This window comes from Notechis scutatus, chromosome 2 (genome assembly GCF_049901735.1).
Source record: "Notechis scutatus isolate UNSWTSFEM ecotype Mainland chromosome 2, rNotScu1.2, whole genome shotgun sequence".
Classification (NCBI taxonomy): domain Eukaryota; kingdom Metazoa; phylum Chordata; class Lepidosauria; order Squamata; family Elapidae; genus Notechis; species Notechis scutatus.
In genome coordinates, this window is record NC_142010.1 from 5,561,908 (window position 1) to 5,583,768 (window position 21,861).

At 42.2% G+C, this 21,861-nt stretch overlaps 1 protein-coding gene and 1 long non-coding RNA gene across 2 annotated transcripts; both read right to left on the minus strand.

Moving 5' to 3' along the window:
- Positions 1-374: 374 nt before the first annotated feature.
- On the minus strand, positions 375-20,724 carry LOC148131642 (uncharacterized). Its single transcript, XR_015747109.1, has 2 exons — positions 20,604-20,724; positions 375-2,061 (listed from the first exon to the last, which is right to left on the minus strand). It is a non-coding gene; the product is annotated as an uncharacterized LOC148131642 (long non-coding RNA).
- LOC113428196 (uncharacterized) lies at positions 8,428-15,806 on the minus strand. The gene is made up of 5 exons (XM_026690754.2): positions 15,663-15,806; positions 15,060-15,455; positions 14,303-14,416; positions 13,391-13,517; positions 8,428-12,993 (listed from the first exon to the last, which is right to left on the minus strand). Exons 1-5 carry the CDS (start codon positions 15,804-15,806, stop codon positions 11,993-11,995), a joined length of 1,782 nt encoding a protein of 593 aa, XP_026546539.2. The 3' UTR covers positions 8,428-11,992.
- Positions 20,725-21,861: the final 1,137 nt, after the last annotated feature.

Sequence of the window (21,861 nt, forward strand, 5' to 3'; positions counted from 1 at the left end):
GTTTAATAAATAATTGAAGCCAGAGATATTTCTTTAGAATTGATTGATAAAAAGTTTGGAGGGGGGAACTCACGGAACTTAGTTTTTATATTTGATAAAGCAACAAGATTTTTAATTGCACAAGAGTGGAAAGATTTGAAAATACCCCACGACGTGCTGAGATGGCAAAATGGTCAGTTTGGATTGGATTAATTGTAACACTGCTTGGAAAAAAACGAAAATGCGATAGGTGGATTTGATGATTACAAAATACAGTAGATAAGAGAGAGAAAATATGTAATATTGCAGGGTAAGAATTTAAATGTATACCTCTTATAAAAGAAAATTGGAAGTTATTTCTTTGTGTGTTCTTTTCTTTCCTCGGCTCTGCTTTCTCTTTCTTTCTTTACCTTTTTTTCTAGTTCCTATTCTAATTATTAGTTTTTGTTGGCTTTTATCTTCCTAGTTTAAAAAAAAACATCTAATAAAATTATCTCTTAAAAAAGAACAAGGGAAAGGCCCAATGGGACTTCTCCCCATCCCGCCCCACATGTGAAGGGCGTGCTGGGGGCTGGAGTAAACACGGTAAAGACTCCTCAAAGGATCAGCCAGCTACAAATATTCTCCTTTTTTGCCTGGAGGATGAGCGCCATCTAGCGGCGTTCGCGGTACAGCAGTGTGTCCTCTATTGACACCCTGGGGAATTAATACACTTTATTCAAGTCTATGGAGGTTCTCAATCATCCCCAGTCATGGTTATCCCAAAGGTGTTTTTCCCCCCAAAAAAGGCAACTGGATTTTCTCGTTTTTTCCTTTCCTAACTGGAGAAGCGAAACGTTTGCAAAGAAAAAAAACCCTAAGGAAGTCCAGTTGCCTTTTGGGGGAAAAAAAACCAACTTTTGGGACTCTTCCTTCAGCCCCCTAAATAATGGTTGATGCAAAATCTATGCTCCAGTTTCCAAAATTGTATGGATAGAACAAACATGCTAAACCTTCAATTAGGGGATTGCATTGATAAATTGTTTCAGCAGCTGGGGGTGTCTTCAGTCCAACTGTCTCTGAAAACATGTTTAAAAGAGTATCTGATATTGGAGCTAGAAGAGATAGGGCTACCCTCTGTAAGATTGGCATGTTAGAAAGGAGGAGACGCTTTCAATACCCCTTCTAAATGCTGAATATTTAAACACAGCAATGCCTGAGCATCAGATTAACAGAGTTGGAAGGGACCGTGTAGGTCATCTAGTCCAACACCTGCCCCCCCCAAGTGGGAGACCCTACACCATTTGTGACAAATGGCAGTCCAATCTCTTCTTGAAAGCTTCCAGTGATGAAGCTCCCACAACTTCCGAAGGGAAGCTGTTCCATTGGTTGATTGTTCTCACTGTCAGAAAGTTACTCCATATTTCCAGGTTGAATCTCTCCTTGTTCAGTTTCCATCCATTGTTCCTTGTCTGGCCTTCAGGCTCTTTGCTCTCTGCGGCAGCCCCTCAAATATTGGAAGACTGCTATCATGTCTCCCCTGGTCCTTCTCTTCACTAGACTAGCCAAGCCCAGTTCCTGTAACCGTTCTTCATGTTTTTTAGCCTCCAGTCCCCAAATCATCCTGGTTGCTCTTCTCTGCACTTTTTCCAGAGTCTCAACATCTTAAGAAGGTTTTCTCTCCAGTGAGCAGCTGGACACTATTGTTATATATGGAAGGTTACAAATGTATGCTGTTTGTGTTGACCATATACTTTCTTGGGTAAAGTAAGAGTGAAGGAATTTTTGACATATTTTTGATACCGTGTAGAGCCACACGGTTTTTCTTTAGTTTGGTTTCTGCCATATTCGCATAAATCAAAATCATTTTTTCTTCTTTTTCATACTTTCCCTTTCTCTTTCCTTTTTCATCTTGTTGGGACAGGAAGCCATGCATTCCAATAGAAAGAAAAGTGGATGTCCTCTCTGCTCCTTCTTCTGAGTGGCTTCTCTCTTGTTTTGTGATGTCCCCTTGAGAGCCAAATATAACTTCCACTTCATTCTTCTCTAGTTGCGGTAGATTTAACTTTGCTAGCTTGTCATTTTCATTCTCAGGCCCATCATCTGTTTAGAAAAAAGAAAATTAATATTCTGATTAGAATTTAGAAGAGTGAAGGAGGGGTGTCTCCTCCTCTCAAAAGCATGGCAATCTGGAACTACAAAAAGAGCCCCAAAAGGGAAATTTAAGAAAACAAATGGAAAAAATAAAATATAAGTTGAATTTAATGGAAAAAGAATTGGTACAACAAATCAAAAGAGCAAAACAAAACTTTGAAAATCCAACAAACCAGGAAGATGGCTAGCATACAAGTTGAAAAAGGAGGAAGAGAAAAACTGATAAACAAACTACAAGATGAGAAGCGAATCTTACAGTATCAAAATGAGAGTAAAAAGAAAATAATTCAGGAGTTCTATGGGAAACTATACAATCAAGAAAAAAATCTCGGAGGATCAGCGGGGTTGAGGAGAGCCGCATCTCTCCTCCTCGGCTGGCCATCACTCCCTTTCCCAAAGGCGGTTGCAGCGGTGGTCAGAAATGGCCACCTCAAAGAAGAACCCGACCGGACAAGATTGTGCAGGAGGAAGTTTAAAGGAGAAAGTTTGACTGACCGGGTTGAATGGAGAACATCTATTTAAGGTACCTGGAACCTGAATTTTAAAGACTAATACTATTCCTAAAAAAGATTTTAAGCTGCGAAAGAGAAAAGGAAAGGAAACGGAATTGGCTTTTTTAACTCTAACATCGACAGTTTTAATTGACTTGGAACATAAAGAAGAGATTTGAATAATAAATTGATACTAATCCACTTTGACATTAATAGGCTATTTCTAGCTGAAAATAAAGTGTCAAGGGGATAAAGAATTCTTGGATAATTTAAAAACTTTAAAAAAAGAAAGAAAGCAGCGGAGGGAAAAAGGAAAAAAGAGGGTGGAATCTGGAAAATGGAGGAGACCACCTGGAACTTAAAAAAATCAATAGTGGAATTTTAACAAGGCTTGCAAAAGATACATTGTAGCTGAAACATTGTTACAAGAGAACAAAGCCCCTGGAAAGAGAAAGTGAGAAAAGAAGCAAGAAACAGCTTTGGATTATTGGACGATTCCTGGAACTTTGGGTGGTTGAACCTAATGAAATAAAATAAAACCAATTGGGGGTTGCTTAAATTTTTTTTAAAATGGCATCACTCCTTGAAGAGTTAAAAATGAGACTTAAAGAACAAAAAGAAGCAGCACAAGACGGAAGAGGATCTTTTGGCTTCGTATTTCAATTTTTAGAAATGGAGATCTTGAACTATGAAAAACAACAAGAAACGCTGGCAGAACAAGGAGGGAGGGACAAACGAAGAAGCCATCTTTAATGACCAAGCAATCTTAAGCGGGGTAAAAAAGGGAAAGGGGGGAAAGCGAGTTAAAAACTTAAGCACTGAAGCAACAACCCCCAAAAAGAATAATTTGAAAAGTAATCATAATATCAGGAAAAAGCAGAAGGGAGGATCACAGAAGGGAGAATCAGATAGAAAAGGGAATAAAAGGGGGAGGGAGGAGAAGAGAGGGAAGAGGGAAAGGAAAAGAAGCTACAAAAGACAAAAACAAGATATAGAGGTACAGGAAAAACGTACAAGAATTAAAGGTATAAATCTATTTAAAAGACACAGAGACAATGGTTAAAATTTAACTTAAGGAGAGGATTCTGCAAAGGTGCATGGGATAGCATTGTTAGATAATATGTTAGATGATTAAAGTGATAGAAAAAATTTCTATTGATGTGTAGTGGAATATTTGTTTGTAAAGAGAATAAGGCTCTCAATGATTTAAAAAGAACGTTTAAAAAAACTGAAAAGAAACATGGAAGATTTTTATCAGTTGATAAGATGAACTTGAATAATAACTTTATTGACTACTGTTAATAACTATTGTTTGGTTTTTTATTTAAAGACAGTAATAAGTAAAATATGAAATATAGATGATTAAAGTGAAAGACAACTGATATTACTAGGTAATGTTTGTTAAAAGAAATAGAAATGTAAAAGATTGTTATTAATATTAATGGCAGAGCTGTAATTGAATAGAATAATTATTTCATTTGATATATATACTTATATACTTTTTTCTTTTAAAAATTTAGTGTGTATTTTAAGGGAATGTACCAAGCAGAATTCGATTGAAAATAGGTATGTGTTATAAAATAGAGGTTAGAAAATGTTATAACTGTAAAGGTGTAACTTAAATTTTTAAATAAAATTTGAAAAAAGATATAAAGGTGTTACACTCCAGTCTAGTAATTACAGAGGAAAATCTATTTTATGAGAAAAGATAATATGAAATTGTAAACAGGATGGACGAAAGTATAAAAACATTGATTAGAAAAATTTTAAAAATTAGAAAAAGATATGTAATTGAATTAAGAATGAGATAATTTAAAGTAAGGCTATAGGAAGTAAAGAAAGGGAAAAGCTATTGAAAAATTTGTGAAAATAGTTTTAAGATATGGATTAGAATGTATAAGATAAATATGTATTGAGTTTATGTCTGTATGGAGAAGTGATAACTCGGGGCCACGCTGTTCTCAAAAAAAGGTATTTTATTAGTATTTGCATGTTTTGTGAAAACTTAAATAAAACTTTTATTTAAAAGAAAAAAATCTCGGAGGAAAGGATAAAGCAGCATTTGGAAACAGCTTAATTTTCAAAAGTGCCTGAAAACGTGAAAGCTATGCTAAATGAAAGAATAATAATGATTGAATTATTAAAAGACAAAAAAAAAGTCACCAGGACCAGATGGACTACCTGCAGAAGTTTATAAACATTTACAGGATACAGTAAATGTCAGGGTTCCAAGTAACGAGCCCAAAGCAGAAATCATACCATCAGTTTAAACTATTAATAATCTCTTTTATTGGACAAGTCATATTGGCACATCTGGGAAAAACTCGAATCTAAAGACCCCAAGGTTTTCTCCACCCAATTCAAACCCAAAGTTCCTTCCCCTTAGTCTGGACGTCCATCACATGCCCCAATCAGGTCACAGTCCCAACTTCTGATGTCAACGATCCACACCCCTCCAGCACCTGGTAAGACCATCCTTGCTGCAATAAGCAAGAGAAGACCAAACTATAATCGGTTGGGGAACAGCTATGAAAATCACATAAACTCCCATAATGAAGAATTGTTCACGGAGATACTGCTGTTTCATAAACTTCTGTAGAAAACAATATTCTATGATATGACTGATAAAAACCTACAGGTTATCACCCAACATTTTTAGGAAATAAAGTCAGAAATAATAGGAGCGATTGAGAATTAGTACTTTGAATAATAGCTGAAAAAGTGCCTCTTCATTCCTGGAAAAAAAGAAAAAAATGCTGCACAAGAAATTATGGCCACTTCCTCAAATTCAGGACTCTCTTGCATCCCTCAGGAGCATGGGTGTTTGAAATAGGGTTGAATTTCTCTTTTCTCTCTCAGAATTTCTCCAAGAAAAAACAGAAGTATTTGCCTCCATAAGAAATCAGCTCTCCAGATATTAGGAGATCCAGACAGATTCTTAATCTCCGTGACTTCTTGCAACAAATATTCTCCTTTATTGGTCCGGGGATGGATCCCTGATTCCCCCCCTCCCCTTGAATGTCATCAGCTGAACTGGGAAAAAAAGTGCCCCAATTAATTCCTGCACCAGAGGAAAGAAAAAGAGATGTTGGAGAAGAAATTGTGACCACATCCTCAAATCCAGGACCCTCTTATATATCCCTCAGGAGCGTGGGTGGTTGAAATAAGGGTAGAATTCTAAGTTTTCTCTCAGAATTATCTCCAAGAGGAAAGAAGCATTTCAAGAAACAATAAGATTCAAAGAGGACATTAATTCTCCAAATGCTGGCAGTCAGCGGGCTAATTCTGCGGACTGCCGACTTGCAAGCAGTTCTGCAGTTTGATCCTGACCTGATCCTGGCTCAAGATTGACAGCTTTCAATCTGCCAGTCCCATTAGCGGTGCATTGCAGGCATTGAAAGATCCCTGATTCTTCGCCCCCACCCCAGTAGTTGCTAGGATGAGACGACCTCCCCCGGGGAGGCATTTCGGGCGGCTTTTTCCCCCGGAGCCCCCTCCTTTCTCCACACAAAGGGCGGCAGGGACTTCGGCTGTTCCCGTACCAGGAGACTTTGGGGTCTCCATCGGGTTTTCTGCTCGAGGGTAGACAAAACAAGCCCAAGACAAGTGGAACTACTCCCCCCCCCCACCCACCCACGACGTCCCCTAATCTCCCGGTTTCCAGGAGGGGAAGAAACGGGCCTCGGTTTAATCGGGGCTTAATCTGCGCCTGAGGAGACCAACTGCCAACCCGTTCCGGCCACAATTTCCCGCGCGCGGCGCAAACGATAGAGAAGGGCTTGCTAGAGCGGACTTTCCGCTGCTGCTCTTTACTTCTTCCCGAGACCGGGATTGGGAGGTGTCGCTGGGAAGCGCGTTGCAAGAGTGGGAGGCCGGAGTGGCTGATAGAATATAAGTCTTTATTGGCTCCAGTGTGATTGGACACACAAGTTAATTTGTCTTGGCGTAAATGCTCTCACTATACATAAATATGCACTGGAAAACCGAAAAAATTATGACCGCAGGGGTGCTTCAATTCCACCTCTTCATCCCTGCCCTTTTGGGGTAACCTGCTCAGTTGGCAGTTCTGGGTGGCAGCGGCAGTGGCAGTGGCAGCAGCACCGGGGCTGAATTAGAGGCCTGGCCCTTGAACAGTCTGAACTGGCTGCCACCCAGCCCCCAGGCCTCTCTACTTCAGTCCGAGTGGAGTCAGCACCTCAGCTACTGAGGAATCCAGTCAGGCACCCGAATGCCACAGCACAAAGCCCCAGCCACCTCGTGCTCCACAAGTGCTGCCGTACCCAACTGACCTTCACCATGTTCTCCCACTCTGAATGAGGCAGGTCCAGCCTTCTAGGAGGCAGCTGCTGGTTGTGTCAGACCCTCTTCCAGATGCCGCTCACAGCCTTCTCCAAATTATCCCAGCCACTCACTCTCCAAGAAGCACAACCCCGTTCCTGTGTGGAAAGCCTTTGGAAAAATTTCCAGGCCTTCCAAGGCATCGCAAAACTGGGTGCGTTTCCTATGCTCCAAATGGTGCTGTAAAAGAGAGTGATGGAGAATTGAAGGCACATGTATCTCATGATACAGGAAGTGGTTTTGCCCAGTTGGGGTGCCACAAGGTTCCCTCTTAGGCCCAGTACTCTTCAATAGCTTCACTAACGACATAGATGAGGGAATAGAAGGGGAACTTACCAAATTTGCAGATGATAGTAATTAGCAGGAATAGCTAACACCCAAAAAGATAGGCTCAAGATCCAGATGGATCTTGATAGACTAGAACACTGAGCTGTATCTAACAAAATGAAATTCAATGTAGAAAAAAGTAAAGTCCTACACTTAGGCAAGAAAAACCAAAAGTACACATATAGACTGGGTGAATCCAGGTTCAATAGCAGTAACTGTGAGAGGGACTGTAACAGTTACAGTCTTAGTGGACAACCAGCTAAATATGAGCCAGTAGTGTGCAGCAGCAGCCCAAAAAGCTAATGCAATCCTAAGTTGCATTAACAGAGGGATACAATCGAGATCAAGGGAGGTACTAATACCACTCTATAAAGCCTTAGTAAGACCACACCTAGAGTACTGCATCCAGTTTTGTTCACCACATTATAAAAAAGATGTTGAGACTCTAGAAAGAGTGCAGAGAAGTGCAACCAGGATGATTAGGAGACTAAATCGTACAAAGAACCGTTACAGGATCTGGGCATGGCTAGTCTAGTGAAGAGAAGGGCAGGGGAAACATGATAGCAGTCTTCCAAGATTTGAGGGGCTGCCACAGAGAGGAAAGGGTCAAAGTATTTTCCAAAGCACCAAAAGGCCAGACAAGGAATAATGGATGGAAACTGAACAAGGAGAGATTTAACTTGGAAGTAAGGAGAAACTTTCTGACAGTGAGAACAATCAACCAACGGAACAGCTTTGCCCTCGGAAGTTGTGGGAGCGCCATCACTTGAGACCTTCAAGAAGAGATTGGACTGCCATTTGTCAGAAATGCTGTAGGGTCTCCTGCTTGTGCAGGGAGTTGGACTAGATGACCCACAAGGACCCTTCCAACTCTGATTATCTGTTGTCCAGTGGGAAAGAGCTGTTGTCTCAGGGAGCCATGTGTAGAAGCTGAGGGAACCCAGCCCTATACATCCAGGACCATGATGCAAAGGGGCATGTGGTACACTCTAGCCCAGCGTTTCTCAACTTTGGATTCCCCAGCCAGCACGGCAGTTGAAGTCCAACAGCTCTTAAAAGTTGCCAAGGTTAAGAAACGCTGCTCTAGCCCGTTTAAGTAGAAAACCAGCCTTGTCTAGCCCAGGAGCGTGACACAAAGGGGCATTTCAGCACACTCTAGTTTACCCCGTTAAAGCGGCTTTTATTTCCACACACGAAGCCAGCCCCACTATGGCCCAGCAGGCAGGCCAGGCATATTTCAACAGCAACAGGAGCAACAGTATGGCAGCAGATGGGGCAGCAGACCACAGGGTGACACGGGTCTTTGAGTGCAGGTTAGCAAAGGCAATTTGGAGTGGAGCAGCTATATGGTGGAGACACTGGGCCAGAATCAGGAGACCGGGAGTTCTAGTCCTGTCTTAAGCATAATGACCTTGAGCCAATTGTACCTTCTCCGTCCTAGGAAGCAGGCAATGGCAAACCACTTCCAAAATCTTTTGAAGAAAACTGCAGGGTTACAGTCCAGGCTGTCATATGGACTCCACAATGACTTGAAGACACAGACAGAAAATCAAAAAATCTTACTGCACCGGTGTATAGTTTGCCAATTGCACAGTGGCAAGTAGGAAAGCACTCCAGAGGGTTAATGTCATTGCCCAGAAGATCATGGGTTGCTCTCTCCCCTCTTTGGAAGAGCTTTATAGCTCCCGTTGCCCTAAGAAAGTTCAAAACATTCTCAAAGATCCATCTCATCCTGGGCACCCTTTTTTTGAACTATTACCATCTGGCAGACGATAGAGGATAATAAAAACAAGGACAAATAGGCTGAAAAACAGCTTCTATCCCAGGGCAGTAGCTCTATTGAATTCTACTGAAGATAGTACACTGAAGATGGTATTTAATTTCATTGTACGATGTGCAGTGATAATAAAGTAAACCAAACCAAACCAAAAGTTCAAACATTTCTTGCGGTTCTCTGAATTTAGGGGAATTAGCAGAATGTCTTTTCTGCAGTCATTTTACCAGTTGTTTCACCTTGCATTCCAGGAAGGCAACACAAAAGTTGCTGCACAGGTACTTCTCGACTTACAACAACTCATTTAGTGACTGTTCGAACTTAATAGCACTGAAAAAAGTGGCTTATGATTGTTTTTCACACCTACGGCCATTGCAGCATCCCCATGGTCACGTGATCAAAATTCAAAGGCTTGGCAAATTGATTTATATTTATGATGGTTGCAGTGTCCCAGGGTCATGTGATCACCTTTTGCGACTGAACGGGGAAGCCAGATTCACTTAACAACCATGTTACTAACAACTGCCATGTTACTAACAAGTGTGGCAAGAAAGGTCGTGAAATGGGGCAAACTCACTTATCAACTGTCTCCCTGAGCAACATAAATTTGGCACTTAATTGTGGCCATAAGTCAAAGGACTACCTGGTCTGTGTGAAATTTGAATTTAACGGGGCCCCTCAGTCAGAGGCTACTTAGGCAGTATCCAGGGATTACATGGAAAAAGCCATGCAGGATCATTTTAAGATTGGAGAGCTCCAAAAAATGTGCTTATGACAGGCCTGAGCTATCATTATCCCTAGAGATTCTTGCCATCCCCTTTCTCTTTCAATCTGAATTCCTAACCCAACTGAATCCTACTTTTACTATTTTTATAAATAACTCAACGTAGCAAACGTATCTAATACTCTTTCCTTCTATTTTCCCCACAACAACTACCCTGTGAATTGAGTTGACAGAGAGATACTGGCCCAAAATCACCCAGTTGGTTTTCTTTGCTAAGTTGAGACCAGAACTCACTCTCCCAAGTTGCTAGTCAGGTATCTTAAATCACTAGACCAAACTGGACTCTAGTGTTTGTTTTTTTTCTCCTACTGTCAACAGCCCAGGAGAGATGCATTTATGAAATCATGGAACAAATTCATTTATACAATTCAGAAAACTGTAAAACCAGTGGGAATGTGAGGGTTTGGGCAATGTACATTAGGTTTACCAAAAAAACATGCAGTTTGGAAGTATGTAGGCCTTTGCATGTACCTAACACAGCAGCCCTAAGCTGATCCTCTCTGAAGGAATTACAGGAACTTCATTCCTTGAAGATGTAAAACAAAAATTAAAAATTTCCTCTTCCACTCACTTCTCCTTTCTTTAGCTATGCAGTGTGACTTTTCTTTTTGTTCCACCTCCCATGGCTGCCTCGTCACATCCAGCCTGACTTCTCTGATTTCTTTTTTTCTTTGTCTTTCTCTTTTTCTTCCTTCCTTCCTTCCTTCCTTCCTTCCTTCCTTCCATTCATTAATTCGTTCACTGCTCTCATTCATTCACTGCTCACCTTACCATAAGGTAATTCTGGATGGCTTACAGACATAAAAATACATCTACATGAAAGCCTGATTAAATTAAAACCAAAGATTAAAGTCAAGGACATGTGGGGAGGGAGGGCACAGGGGAGGGCAGGAGTAACAGCAGATAAGGCCCTCCTCCTAGACCCTGCCAATCAAGCTGACAGGACTCCCAGCATGCCTCTGCTGGCCCAAGAGGGACAGGTCAATCCCAGTGGGGTGAGATCGTCCCTCAAAGTAACCTGGACCCACATTATGGAAGGCTTTAAAATGATCACCAACGCCTTAAATTACAGCTGGAAGAAACTGGCAACCAATGTAGCTTGTGGCACAATGGTGTTACAGAGGCCATTTTGGGGGTTCCCCAAAACTGCCCGTGCCGTTGCACTTTGCACCAGCTGTAGCCTCTGAATGCTCTTCACGGGTACCCCATGTAGAGTGCATTACGATAGTCCAGCTGTGAGATGACTAGGGACTGAACCACGGAGTGATCACACCCCCAGCACTAAAGCTGGTAACCAACTTTCAAAGAGATTCTGCGTATGCCCCCCATGTCTGAGAATATGTGCAGAAAGTGTAAGATGAGTAAGACAATAGTGCATTTTCACTAACTCGCCTGTTCTCTTTTCTCCCCATGCTAACTCTCCTGAGTGGGTCATCCGATGAAAAATTAGCCCATTGATCCATCTTCAGTTCTTTCCACATTTCAGGGCTTATACCTTTCCTTGGGGACGTGGTGGCTTAGTGGTTAAGACGCTGAGCTTGTCGATCAGAAAGGTCAGCAGTTTGGTGGTTAGAATCCCTAGCACCGCGTCATGGAGTGAGCTCCCGTGACTTGTCCCAGCTTCTGCCAACCTAGCAGTTCGAAAGTATGTAAAAATACAAGTAGAAAAATAGGGACCACCTTTGGTGGGAAGGTAGCAGTGTTCCGTGCGCCTTCAGCATTTAGCTATGCCGGCCACATGACCACGGAGACGTCTTCGGACAGCGCTGGCTCTTCAGCTTTGTAATGGAGATGAGCACCACCCCCTAGAGCCAGAAACGACCAGCATGGATATGCAAGGGGAACCTTTACCTTTTACCTTTTCTTGTGTGTGGCTGCTTGGATGGTAAGATTCAGGCTCAAGAAAAACATCTTTGTATATTCTGTGCATTAATAAGCTGCCTGCCATGTCTGGATCCTTGGATGATCAATATGTTGACTATTACAAATAAAGCTCAGTCTATAGATGTGTGTAGTTTTTCCTGTGTGCATCCTTTTATGAAAGGTGGGCACCCTATACTCAGTCAAGCTTGATCCACGTTCCATGCATTTCTAATTTTCCTGCCCTGCACACATCCGACAACTAAAGGTGCTGCAGTCATTAAGGTTTCTTCACACTCAAGGCATCTATATGTTCCCTCCGGCGTGGATCCTTTGGTGACGAGTAGCACTTGTCTTGTCATAAAAGCTCTTTCCACATTCCATGCATTTATAAGGTCTCTCCCCTGTGTGGATCCTTTCATGAGAAATGAGATACCCTTTCCGAGTAAAGCCCTTTCCACATTCCGTGCATTTATATGGTCTCTCCCCTCTGTGGATTCTTTCGTGACAATTAAGTTGTCCTTTCTGGATAAATCTCTTTCCACATTCCATGCATTGATATGGCCTCTCCCCCGTGTGGATCCTTTCGTGAGAATTAAGTGGCCCTTTCTGAGTGAAGCTCTTTCCACACTCCAGGCATTTATAGGGTCTTTCCCCTGTGTGGATCCTTTGGTGGCGAGTGACTTCTTTCTTCTCAGAAAAGCTCTTTCCGCACTCGGTGCATTTATATGGCCTCTCCCCTGTGTGGATCTTGTTATGAGAATTGAGATGGCCTTTCTGGGTAAAGCTTTTTCCACACACCGTGCATTTGTGTGGTCTTTCTCCAGTGTGGATCCTTTGGTGGAGAATAAGTTTACTCTTGCTAATGAATCTCTTTCCACACTCCATGCACAGTTTCGTCTCTCCGCTCCGACTGGAACTCCTCACAGATTTTACAAAGGTATGTGGTTTGCTTTTGCTGTATAGTTCCTTTCGTAAAGTAAAAGAGAAGGAATGACTGACATATTTTTCATACATTGCATACAGTTTCTCTTCAGTCTGGTTTATGCCACATTCATGTAAATCAAATTGATTTTTCTCTTTTTTCCCATATTTTTCCTTTTTCTTTCCTTCCAGGTCTTGCTGGGACAGGAAGCTAGGGATTCCAACAGGAACAGAAGTGGACGACTTCTCCCCTCCATCCTCTGAGTGGTTTCTCTCTTGTCTTCTTGTGTCCTCTTCATGGCCAAATATCACTTCCTCAACTTCACCCTTCTCTGTCTTTAATTTTGCTTGCTTGCTATTCTCATTTTCCAGCCCATCACCTCCTTGGAAAAAAGAAAAGAAATATTTATGTTACGATTAGAATTATAAAAGGGGAGGGAGGTTTGTCCACCTCTCAAAAACATTTGTTCTAGGTTTGGTACCAGCTATGTAGCTAAGATGTGAAGGCTGCAAATTGTTATCTAGGACATCCTGATGGGATACAAAGAATTTTTCGGCCGAGAAATATATTAACACATTGGTGCTGATTGGTCAATCTCTTCAGCCACTGCCATGGAACGTCTAGGATTCTAGGACATACTCAGTGTCTATGGTGAGTATTTCTGACACGGCCTTAAGGAGGGACGATCACCTTAAGGATCTGAGTATAAAGAGCTAGTCATTCTCCACTGAAAAAAACCTCCCCCAATGAATGGAAGCCAGAGCAAAGCCTGGCCTTACCTAGAGCAGCCATATTCTTCAAAATTTCCCACATGACTTCTCTGCACAAGGTCTTCTGGCCAGAATCTAGCAGCTCCCACTCCTCCAGTGTGAAGTCCACAGTCACCTCCTCAAATGGACCAGATCCCTGATAAGAAAAAGAAAATGTTCCTTGGCAGACATTACCAGGAATGTGATGTTGTATGTTTTCTCTCTTACCGCACAAAATGGGAAGAGGTTCACAAAGAACTAAACGGACATTTTCTTGCCGGAAACAGATTTATGCCTGCATCTCCACGTAGTCTGGGAAGCTATAGCTCCACAAATCATGGTTTAGGTGCATCCAGGCTGTAGAATGGCAACACAGCCACCACTGCAGAGTTTCCCACTGGGCCAGCAAGGTGGTTTTGGGGAGCAGAGTCCCCTAGGTTAGCAAACTCCTAAGTAAACATGACACATCAGCTAGAATTTTTTCTAGCCTATTTCACAATGTTGGAAATGAGCCTAGAAATCCCAAGTCGCTTAGCTAACAATCTTACTGCTGCAGCCATTTAGCATTCACTCAGGGCTTTTATCCTCGTGGGATTCATGCTTAAGTCCATATGCAGTTTTTAATCTTACTCCTATTGTTTGAATTCGTGGGCTTCATTTCCAATTAGTTTTCAGCATTCTTCTGAAAAGTATTAAAACTCTTTCCACCAAACACATTTTTCTAATAATTTCTAATTTTCAAATTGTCTAATACAATGAAGCCTGCAAATTTTTTCTTGTTTGCAACTCTAGAACAACCTTGAACGCTGAGTGTGATTCAGCAGGACATTCTAGGGGGGACACTGAGTTCAAATGGTCACAGATTCAGCATTTGATGGTAAAAGCAGCTCATGAACCGATGGAGTTTGTACTCCATTGCTCTCAGAAGAAACCTGCACTTACCTGGCAAGGAGGCCCGAGTTGGATCCTCCCAAAAAGCAGGTCCTGAGAAGGGCCGGATGGAGTTCCTCTTTCCTGAAGCTCTGTGGAGATCTCGCCAGGGAATGGCTCCTGCACCTGACAGAAGAATCTGGTTTACAATCCATTTCAGAGAACCATAACCATATTAGCTTGCTTGCCTTACTTTTTTGCCTCTGTACCTGTATTTCCCCAACCTAATACTCTGTTTCATTCACATTAGAAAACAACATTCTGTGAAATGTCAGGTTACAACCTAACATTTTAGGTAATAAAGTCAGAAATATAGGAGTGATTGGGAATTAATAATTTGAATGTCATCAGCTGACACTGGAAAAAGTGTCCCAATTAATTCCTGCACCCGAGGAAAGAAAAAGAGATGTTGGAGAAGAAATTGTGACCACATCCTCAAATTCAGAGCGTGGGTGGTTGAAATAAGGGTAGAATTCTAAGTTTTCTCTCAGAATTATCTCCAAGAGGAAAGAAGCATTTCAAGAAACAATAAGATACAAAGAAGACATTAATTCTCCAAATACAGACAGTCAGCAGGCTAATTATGCTGACTGCCTACTTGCAAGCAGTTCTGCAGCTTGATCCTGACCTGATCCTGGCTCAAGATTGACAGCCTTCAATCTGCCAGTCCTATTAGCGGTGCATTGCAGGCATTGTGAAAGATCCCTGATTCTTCGCCCCCACCCCAGTAGTTGCTAGGATGAGACGACCTCCCCCCCTCCTTCCTCACCTGCCCCTTTCCGGGCTCTTCCCTCTGGGCTTGGCTGAGCAGGAAGCCTTCGGCCAGGGCCACCGCCTGGGAACAGCTCTCGGCTCCGCACTCCCTCACCCAGCTGGCCATCTCCGGGGGCAGCAGGGCCAGCAGCTGCTCCAGCACCACCAGGTCCAGCATCTCCCCTTTGCTGCTCCTCTCCGGCCGCAGCCACTGACGGCACAGCCGGTGCAGGCGGCTGCAAAGCTCCCGGGCCCCTCGGCCTCCTGGCGGCAGCGATCGAGCCCGCGGAAGCGCCGGCGGTGGATCTCTGGGCTGAAAAAGGCGCCCTCCATGATCCCTGGGAGACCTCTGTGCCCGAATGGGTTTTCTGCTCGAGGGAGCCCAAACAAGGCCAAGACACTCCGAGGTGGCCTAACCAGACCCCTCCGCCCCGACTGCCCGGTTTCCAGGAGGGGAGCAAATGGGGCTCGGCTGCTTCAGACCTTCGGCGCCTGGGAAGAGCAGCGAAAAATCGCCCCGCCGCGCTTTTCCCCTCGGACACTTGGCTTGGAGAGCCTCGATCAACGAGTGCTCCTTCCTAGAGGGGCAAAACGCTTCCAGGGGGCCCTCCTTTCCTACCGCTGGGCTATAGAGTTTTTTCCAGGGAAACACCCCTCCGCCGCATTCTTCGCTGGGCGAGTACCCACAATGGTCTTGTGCGCATGCTCCTTTCCTCCCCAAAGACGTTAGAAAACTGGTCAGATCCCAGGGACGGGCTCGCATTTTGATTGTGTGTGGAGGGTGGGGGGCGAGAGAAGGTGGGCAGAGAGGGTTAGTGTTTGTGTGTGTGTGTATGTATGCATGTATGTATGTATGTATGTATGTAGGTAGGCATGTATGTATGTAGGTATGTAGGTAGGTAGGTAGGTAGGTAGGTAGGCAGGTATGTAGGTATGTGTGTAGGTATGTATGTATGCAGGTATGTATGTAGGTATGTACGTAGGTAGGTATGTATGTAGGTAGGTATGTATGTAGGTATGTATGTAGGTAGGTAGGTAGGCAGGTAGGTATGTAGTTATGTATGTAGGTACGTATGTAGGTAGGTAGGTGTGTAGGTAGGTAGGTAGGTATGTAGGTATGTAGTTAGGTATGTAGGTATGTGGGTAGGTAGGTAGGTGTTTAGATAGGTAGGTACGTATGTATGTAGGTACGTAGGTAGGTATGTATGTAGGTATGTAGGTATGTATGTAGGTATGTAGTTATGTATGTAGGTATGTATGCATGTATGTAGGTAGGTAGGTAGGTAGGTTATCTAGTTATTTATGTAGGTACGTATGTAGGTAGGTAGGTATGTAGGTACATATGTAGGTATGTATGTATGTAGGTAGGTATGTATGTAGGTAGGTAGGTATGTAGGTAGGTAGGTAGGTAGGTGTGTAGCTATATAGGTAGGTAGGTATGTAGGTATGTAGGTACGTAGGTAGGTATGTATGTAGGTATGTAGGTATGTATGTAGGTATGTAGTTATGTATGTAGGTATGTATGTAGGTATGTAGGTATGTATGTAGTTATGTATGTAGGTACGTATGTAGGTAGGTAGGTGTGTAGGTAGGTAGGTAGGTATGTAGGTATGTAGTTAGGTATGTAGGTATGTATGTAGGTATGTGGGTGGGTAGGTATGTATGTAGGTAGGTATGTAGGTATGTAGGTAGGTAGGTAGGTATGTAGGTAGGTATGTATGTAGGTATGTATGTAGGTATGTAGTTATGTATGTAGGTATGTATGCATGTATGTAGGTAGGTAGGTATGTAGGTAGGTAGGTAGTTATGTATGTATGTATGCATGTATGTAGGTAGGTAGGTATAGGTAGGTAGGTAGGTATGTAGGTAGGTAGTATGTAGGTACGTGGGTAGGTAGGTAGGTAGGTAGGTAGGTATGTAGTTATGTATGTAGGTATGCATGTATGTATGTAGGTAGGTATGTATGTAGGTATGTATGTAGGTATGTAGTTATGTATGTAGGTATGTAGGTAGGTAGGTAGGTAGGTATGTATGTAGGTAGGTATGTAGGTAGGTATGTAGTTAGGTATGTAGGTATGTATGTAGGTATGTGGGTATGTATGTATGTAGGTAGGTAGGTAGGTAGGTATGTAGGTATGCATGTAGGTAGGTAGACAGGTATGTAGGTATGTATGTAGGTATGTAGGTATGTATGTAGGTAGGTAGGTACGTATGTAGGTATGTATGTGGGTAGGTAGGTATGTAGGTAGGTAGGTAGGTAGGTAGGTAGGTAGGTATGTAGGTTGGTATGTAGGTAGGTAGGTATGTAGGTAGGTAGGTGTGTAGGTAGGTAGGTAGGTACGTATGTATGTAGGTACGTAGGTAGGTATGTAGTTATGTATGTAGGTATGTATGCATGTATGTATGTATGTAGGTAGGTAGGTAGGTAGGTAGTTATTTAGTTATGTATGTAGGTACGTATGTAGGTAGGTAGGTGTGTAGGTAGGTAGGTATGTATGTAGGTGTATGTAGGTAGGTATGTAGGTAGGTAGGTAGGTATGTGTATGTATGTAGGTATGTATGTAGGTATGTAGGTAGGTAGGTAGGTAGGTAGGTAGGTAGGTAGGTAGTATGTAGGTATGTATGTAGGTATATGTAGGTAGGTAGGTAGGTATGTAGTTATGTATGTAGGTATGTATGCATGTATGTATGTAGGTAGGTATGTATGTATGTAGGTAGGTATGTATGTGGGTAGGTAGGTAGGTAGGTGGGTATGTAGGTAGGTAGGTATGTAGGTAGGTAGGTACGTATGTATGTAGGTGGCGTGGGTAGGTATGTATGTAGGTATGTAGTTATGTATGTAGGTATGTATGCATGTATGTAGGTAGGTAGGTAGGTGGGTATGTAGTTATGTATGTAGGTACATATGTAGGTAGGTAGGTAGGTGTGTAGGTAGGTAGGTAGGTAAATATGTAGGTAGGTATGTAGGTAGGTAGGTATGTATGTAGGTAGGTGTGTGGTAGGTAGGTGAGTATGTAGGTAGGTAGGTAGGTATGTATGTAGGTATGTAGGTATGTATGTAGGTATGTATGTAGGTATGTATGTATGTAGGTAGGTAGGTAGGTGTGTAGGTGAGGTGGGTGGTAGGTATGTGGGTAGGTAGGTATGTATGTAGATAGGTATATAGGTAGGTGGGTGTGTAGGTAGGTAGGTGGGTGGGTAGGTGATGTATGTATGTAGGTACGTAGGTAGTTATGTATGTAGGTATGTAGGTAGGTAGGTGTGTAGGTAGGTAGATGGTATGTGTATGTATGTGATAGGTATGTAGGTAGTATGTAGGTGTGTGGTATGTAGGTAGGTATGTAGGTAGGTATGTAGTTGGTATGTAGGTAGGTAGGTAGGTGTGTAGGTAGGTGGGTAGGTATGTAGGTAGGTAGGTTGTAGGTAGGTAGGTTTGTAGTGTAGGTGTGTAGGGTATTTAGGTAGGTAGGTACGTGTATGTATGTAGGTACGTAGGTAGGTATGTATGTAGGTATGTATGCATGTATGTATGTAGGTAGGTAGGTATGTAGTTATGTATGTAGGAGCATATGTAGGTAGGTAGGTGTGTAGGTAGGTAGGTAGGTGTGTAGGTAGGTAGTTAGGTATGTAGGTATGTATGTAGGTATGTGGGTGGGTGGGTAGGTATGTATGTAGGTAGGTATGTAGGTAGGTGTGTGTGTATGTATGTATGTAGGTAGGTACTTATGTATGTAGGTACATAGGTAGGTATGTATGTAGGTATGTATGTAGGTATGTATGCATGTATGTATGTAGGTAGGTAGGTATGTAGGTAGGTAGGTAGGTATGTAGTTATGTATGTAGGTACGTATGTATGTAGGTACATAGGGTAGGTATGTATGTAGGTATGTATGTAGGTATGTATGCATGTATGTAGGTAGTAGGTATGTATGTGGGTAGGTAGGTAGGTAGGTGGGTATGTAGGTAGGTAGGTATGTAGGTAGGTAGGTAGGTAGGTAGGTGTGTAGGTAGGTAGGTAGGTAGGTATGTAGGTAGGTAGGTAGGTAGGTAGGTAGGTAGGTAGGTAGGTAGGTAGGTAGGTAGGTAGGTAGGTAGGTAGGTAGGTAGGTAGGTAGGTAGGTAGGTATGTAGGTAGGTATTTAGGTATGTAGGTAGGTATTTAGGTATGTAGGTAGGTATGTAGATATATATGTAGGTAGGTAGGTAGGTATGTAGGTAGGTATGTAGGTATGTATGCATGTATGTAGGTAGGTATGTAGGTATGTTTGTAGGTATGTATGCATGTATGTAGGTAGGTAGGTATGTAGGTAGGTATGTAGGTATGTATGTAGGTAGGTATGTATGTAGGTAGGTATGTGTATGTAGGTAGGTATGTAGGTAGGTAGGTACGTATGTATGTAGGTACGTAGGTGGGTATGTATGTAGGTATGCATGTATGTATGTAGGTAGGTATGTAGTTATGTATGTAGGTATGTATGTAGGTAGGTAGGTGTGTAGGTAGGTAGGTATGTATGTAGGTATGTAGTTAGGTATGTAGGTATGTATGTAGGTATGTGTGTATGTATATGTAGGTATGTATGTATGTAGGTAGGTATGTAGGTATGCATGTAGGTAGGTAGACAGGTAGACAGGTATGTAGGTATGTATGTAGGTATGTAGGTATGTAGGCAGGTATTTAGGTAGGTAGGTAGGTAGGTAGGTATGTATGTAGATATATATGTAGGTAGGTAGGTATGTAGGTAGGTAGGTAGGTAGGTATGCATGTATGTAGGTAGGTAGGTATGTAGGTAGGTAGGTATGTAGGTAGGTAGGTATGTAGGTATGTTTGTAGGTCTATGCATGTATGTAGGTAGGTAGGTATGTAGGTAGGTAGGTAGGTAGGTAGGTAGGTAGGTAGGTAGGTAGGTATGTATGTATGTAGGTACGTAGGTAGGTACGTAGGTAGGTATGTATGTAGGTATGTATGCATGTAGGTAGGTATGTAGGTATGTATGTATGTAGGTAGGTAGGTAGGTAGGTAGGTAGGTAGGTAGGTAGGTAGGTATGTAGGTATGTATGTAGGTATGTATGCATGTATGTATGTAGTAGGTAGGTAGGTAGGTATGTGTGTGTATTATTCAAACACTTCTCTCAAATATGTCTCCCTGTATGCACTCATTGTCCTAACGGGGAATTAACACTTTTACTTCATTCTTCTCCATTTGGAGTAGATTTAACCTTGCCTGCTTGTCATTCTCATTCACAGACGCGTCCGCTGTTTTGAAAAAAGAAAGAAAATTCACATTTTGATTAGAATTTGGAAGGGTGAAGGAGGGATGTCTCCCCCCTCAAAAACATGCCAATCTGCGTTGTAGGTTTACTTACACAATAAACAAGCCAGGATGTGATATCTGCACATTGTTATCTAGCAAGTTCTAATGCCATATAAAAAAATTTCAGCCAAGAGACAAATTAACGTTTTGGTGTTGATCAGTCAATCATCTCAGCCACTTCCACGGAGCATCTATATGGTGAGAATTTCTGCCATGCCCTTATAGAGACATGAACAACCTGGCCTTACCCAGAGCAACCAAATTCCTAGAAAAGTCCTTCATGACTTCCCAGCACAAGGCCTTCTTGGTCAAAATCTAGCAGCCTCCACTCTTCCTCCGTGAAATCCACAATCACCTCTTCAAAGGCATCAGAGCTCTAGAAAGAGGAAAAAAAGTTTTCTTTAGCAGACAATCCTAGGAAACAGTTGAAAGTTTTCTCTCTTCCTTCACACAACAGGAAACAGACCAAATGGGCATATTTTTTCAGGACCAGATTCATGTCTTCCTGACCACATAATCCAAGAGTCTTCAAACTTGGCAAGTTTAAGATTTGTGGACTTCAACTCCTAGAAATTCCTGAGCTAACAGGACTGGAGGAGGAATTCTGGGAGAGAAAACAAATCACAGCTCATGTGCTTCCACATTGTAGAATGCAACACAAGCCACCCTTGGGGAGCTTCCCACTGGACTGGCAAGGAGATTTTGGACAGAAAATCCCCTAGACTCACCTGCCCTGCTGACCAAATTCCTGAGAAAACGGGACATAGCCACTAGGAACTTCTCTCCTAACCTTTCAAAATATTGGTAATGTCCTTGAAACCCCAAGTCCCTTGATCAAAAGCCTTATAGTTACAGCCATTTAGTATTGATGTACTGGTTCATGTGCTTTATGTCAGAGTATATTCATGAACTGGAATAATGCTTAGGTCAGCCAATGAGAGCTGAGTTGAGGGCTGAAACTTAAAGAGAGAATCTGGGGATGGTTTATCTCTGTTCTGCACTGAGCTCTAAAGTGAAAGAGAAACTAACTTGCTTGTCTGCTGAAGTTGAGTTGCTGCTCTGCTCTGAACCTGTAACATATCTGCTTCTGTTTGAGTTTGTTCCATGTTGGAGGAATCTACAACTGGTATTGTAAAATTTACTTTATATGTTTATAAAGAAGTTAAATGAAGCCTCAGTCATCTGTGTTTACTTTTCTGGCGCTGAATTTACGCTGCAGTACTCTGAACACTTTATTTTTGCTTGTGTACTTAGTCACCTTACAAAGGAGATGAGTGGCATGAAATGCAATAAATAAATAAATAATACTTCTCAAGTATCTTTAGTCCCACTGTTATTATTTCAATTCATGATGTTTCATTTCTATCTCATTTGGGCACTCTTCTGAATAGTATTAAGAAATATTAAATTCTTTCTACAAATAAATTACATTTCTAATACAAGTTTCCCTGCCTGTGAATTGTCTATTGTTTGCATCTCCAAAACAATCTTGAAAGCAAATGTGTG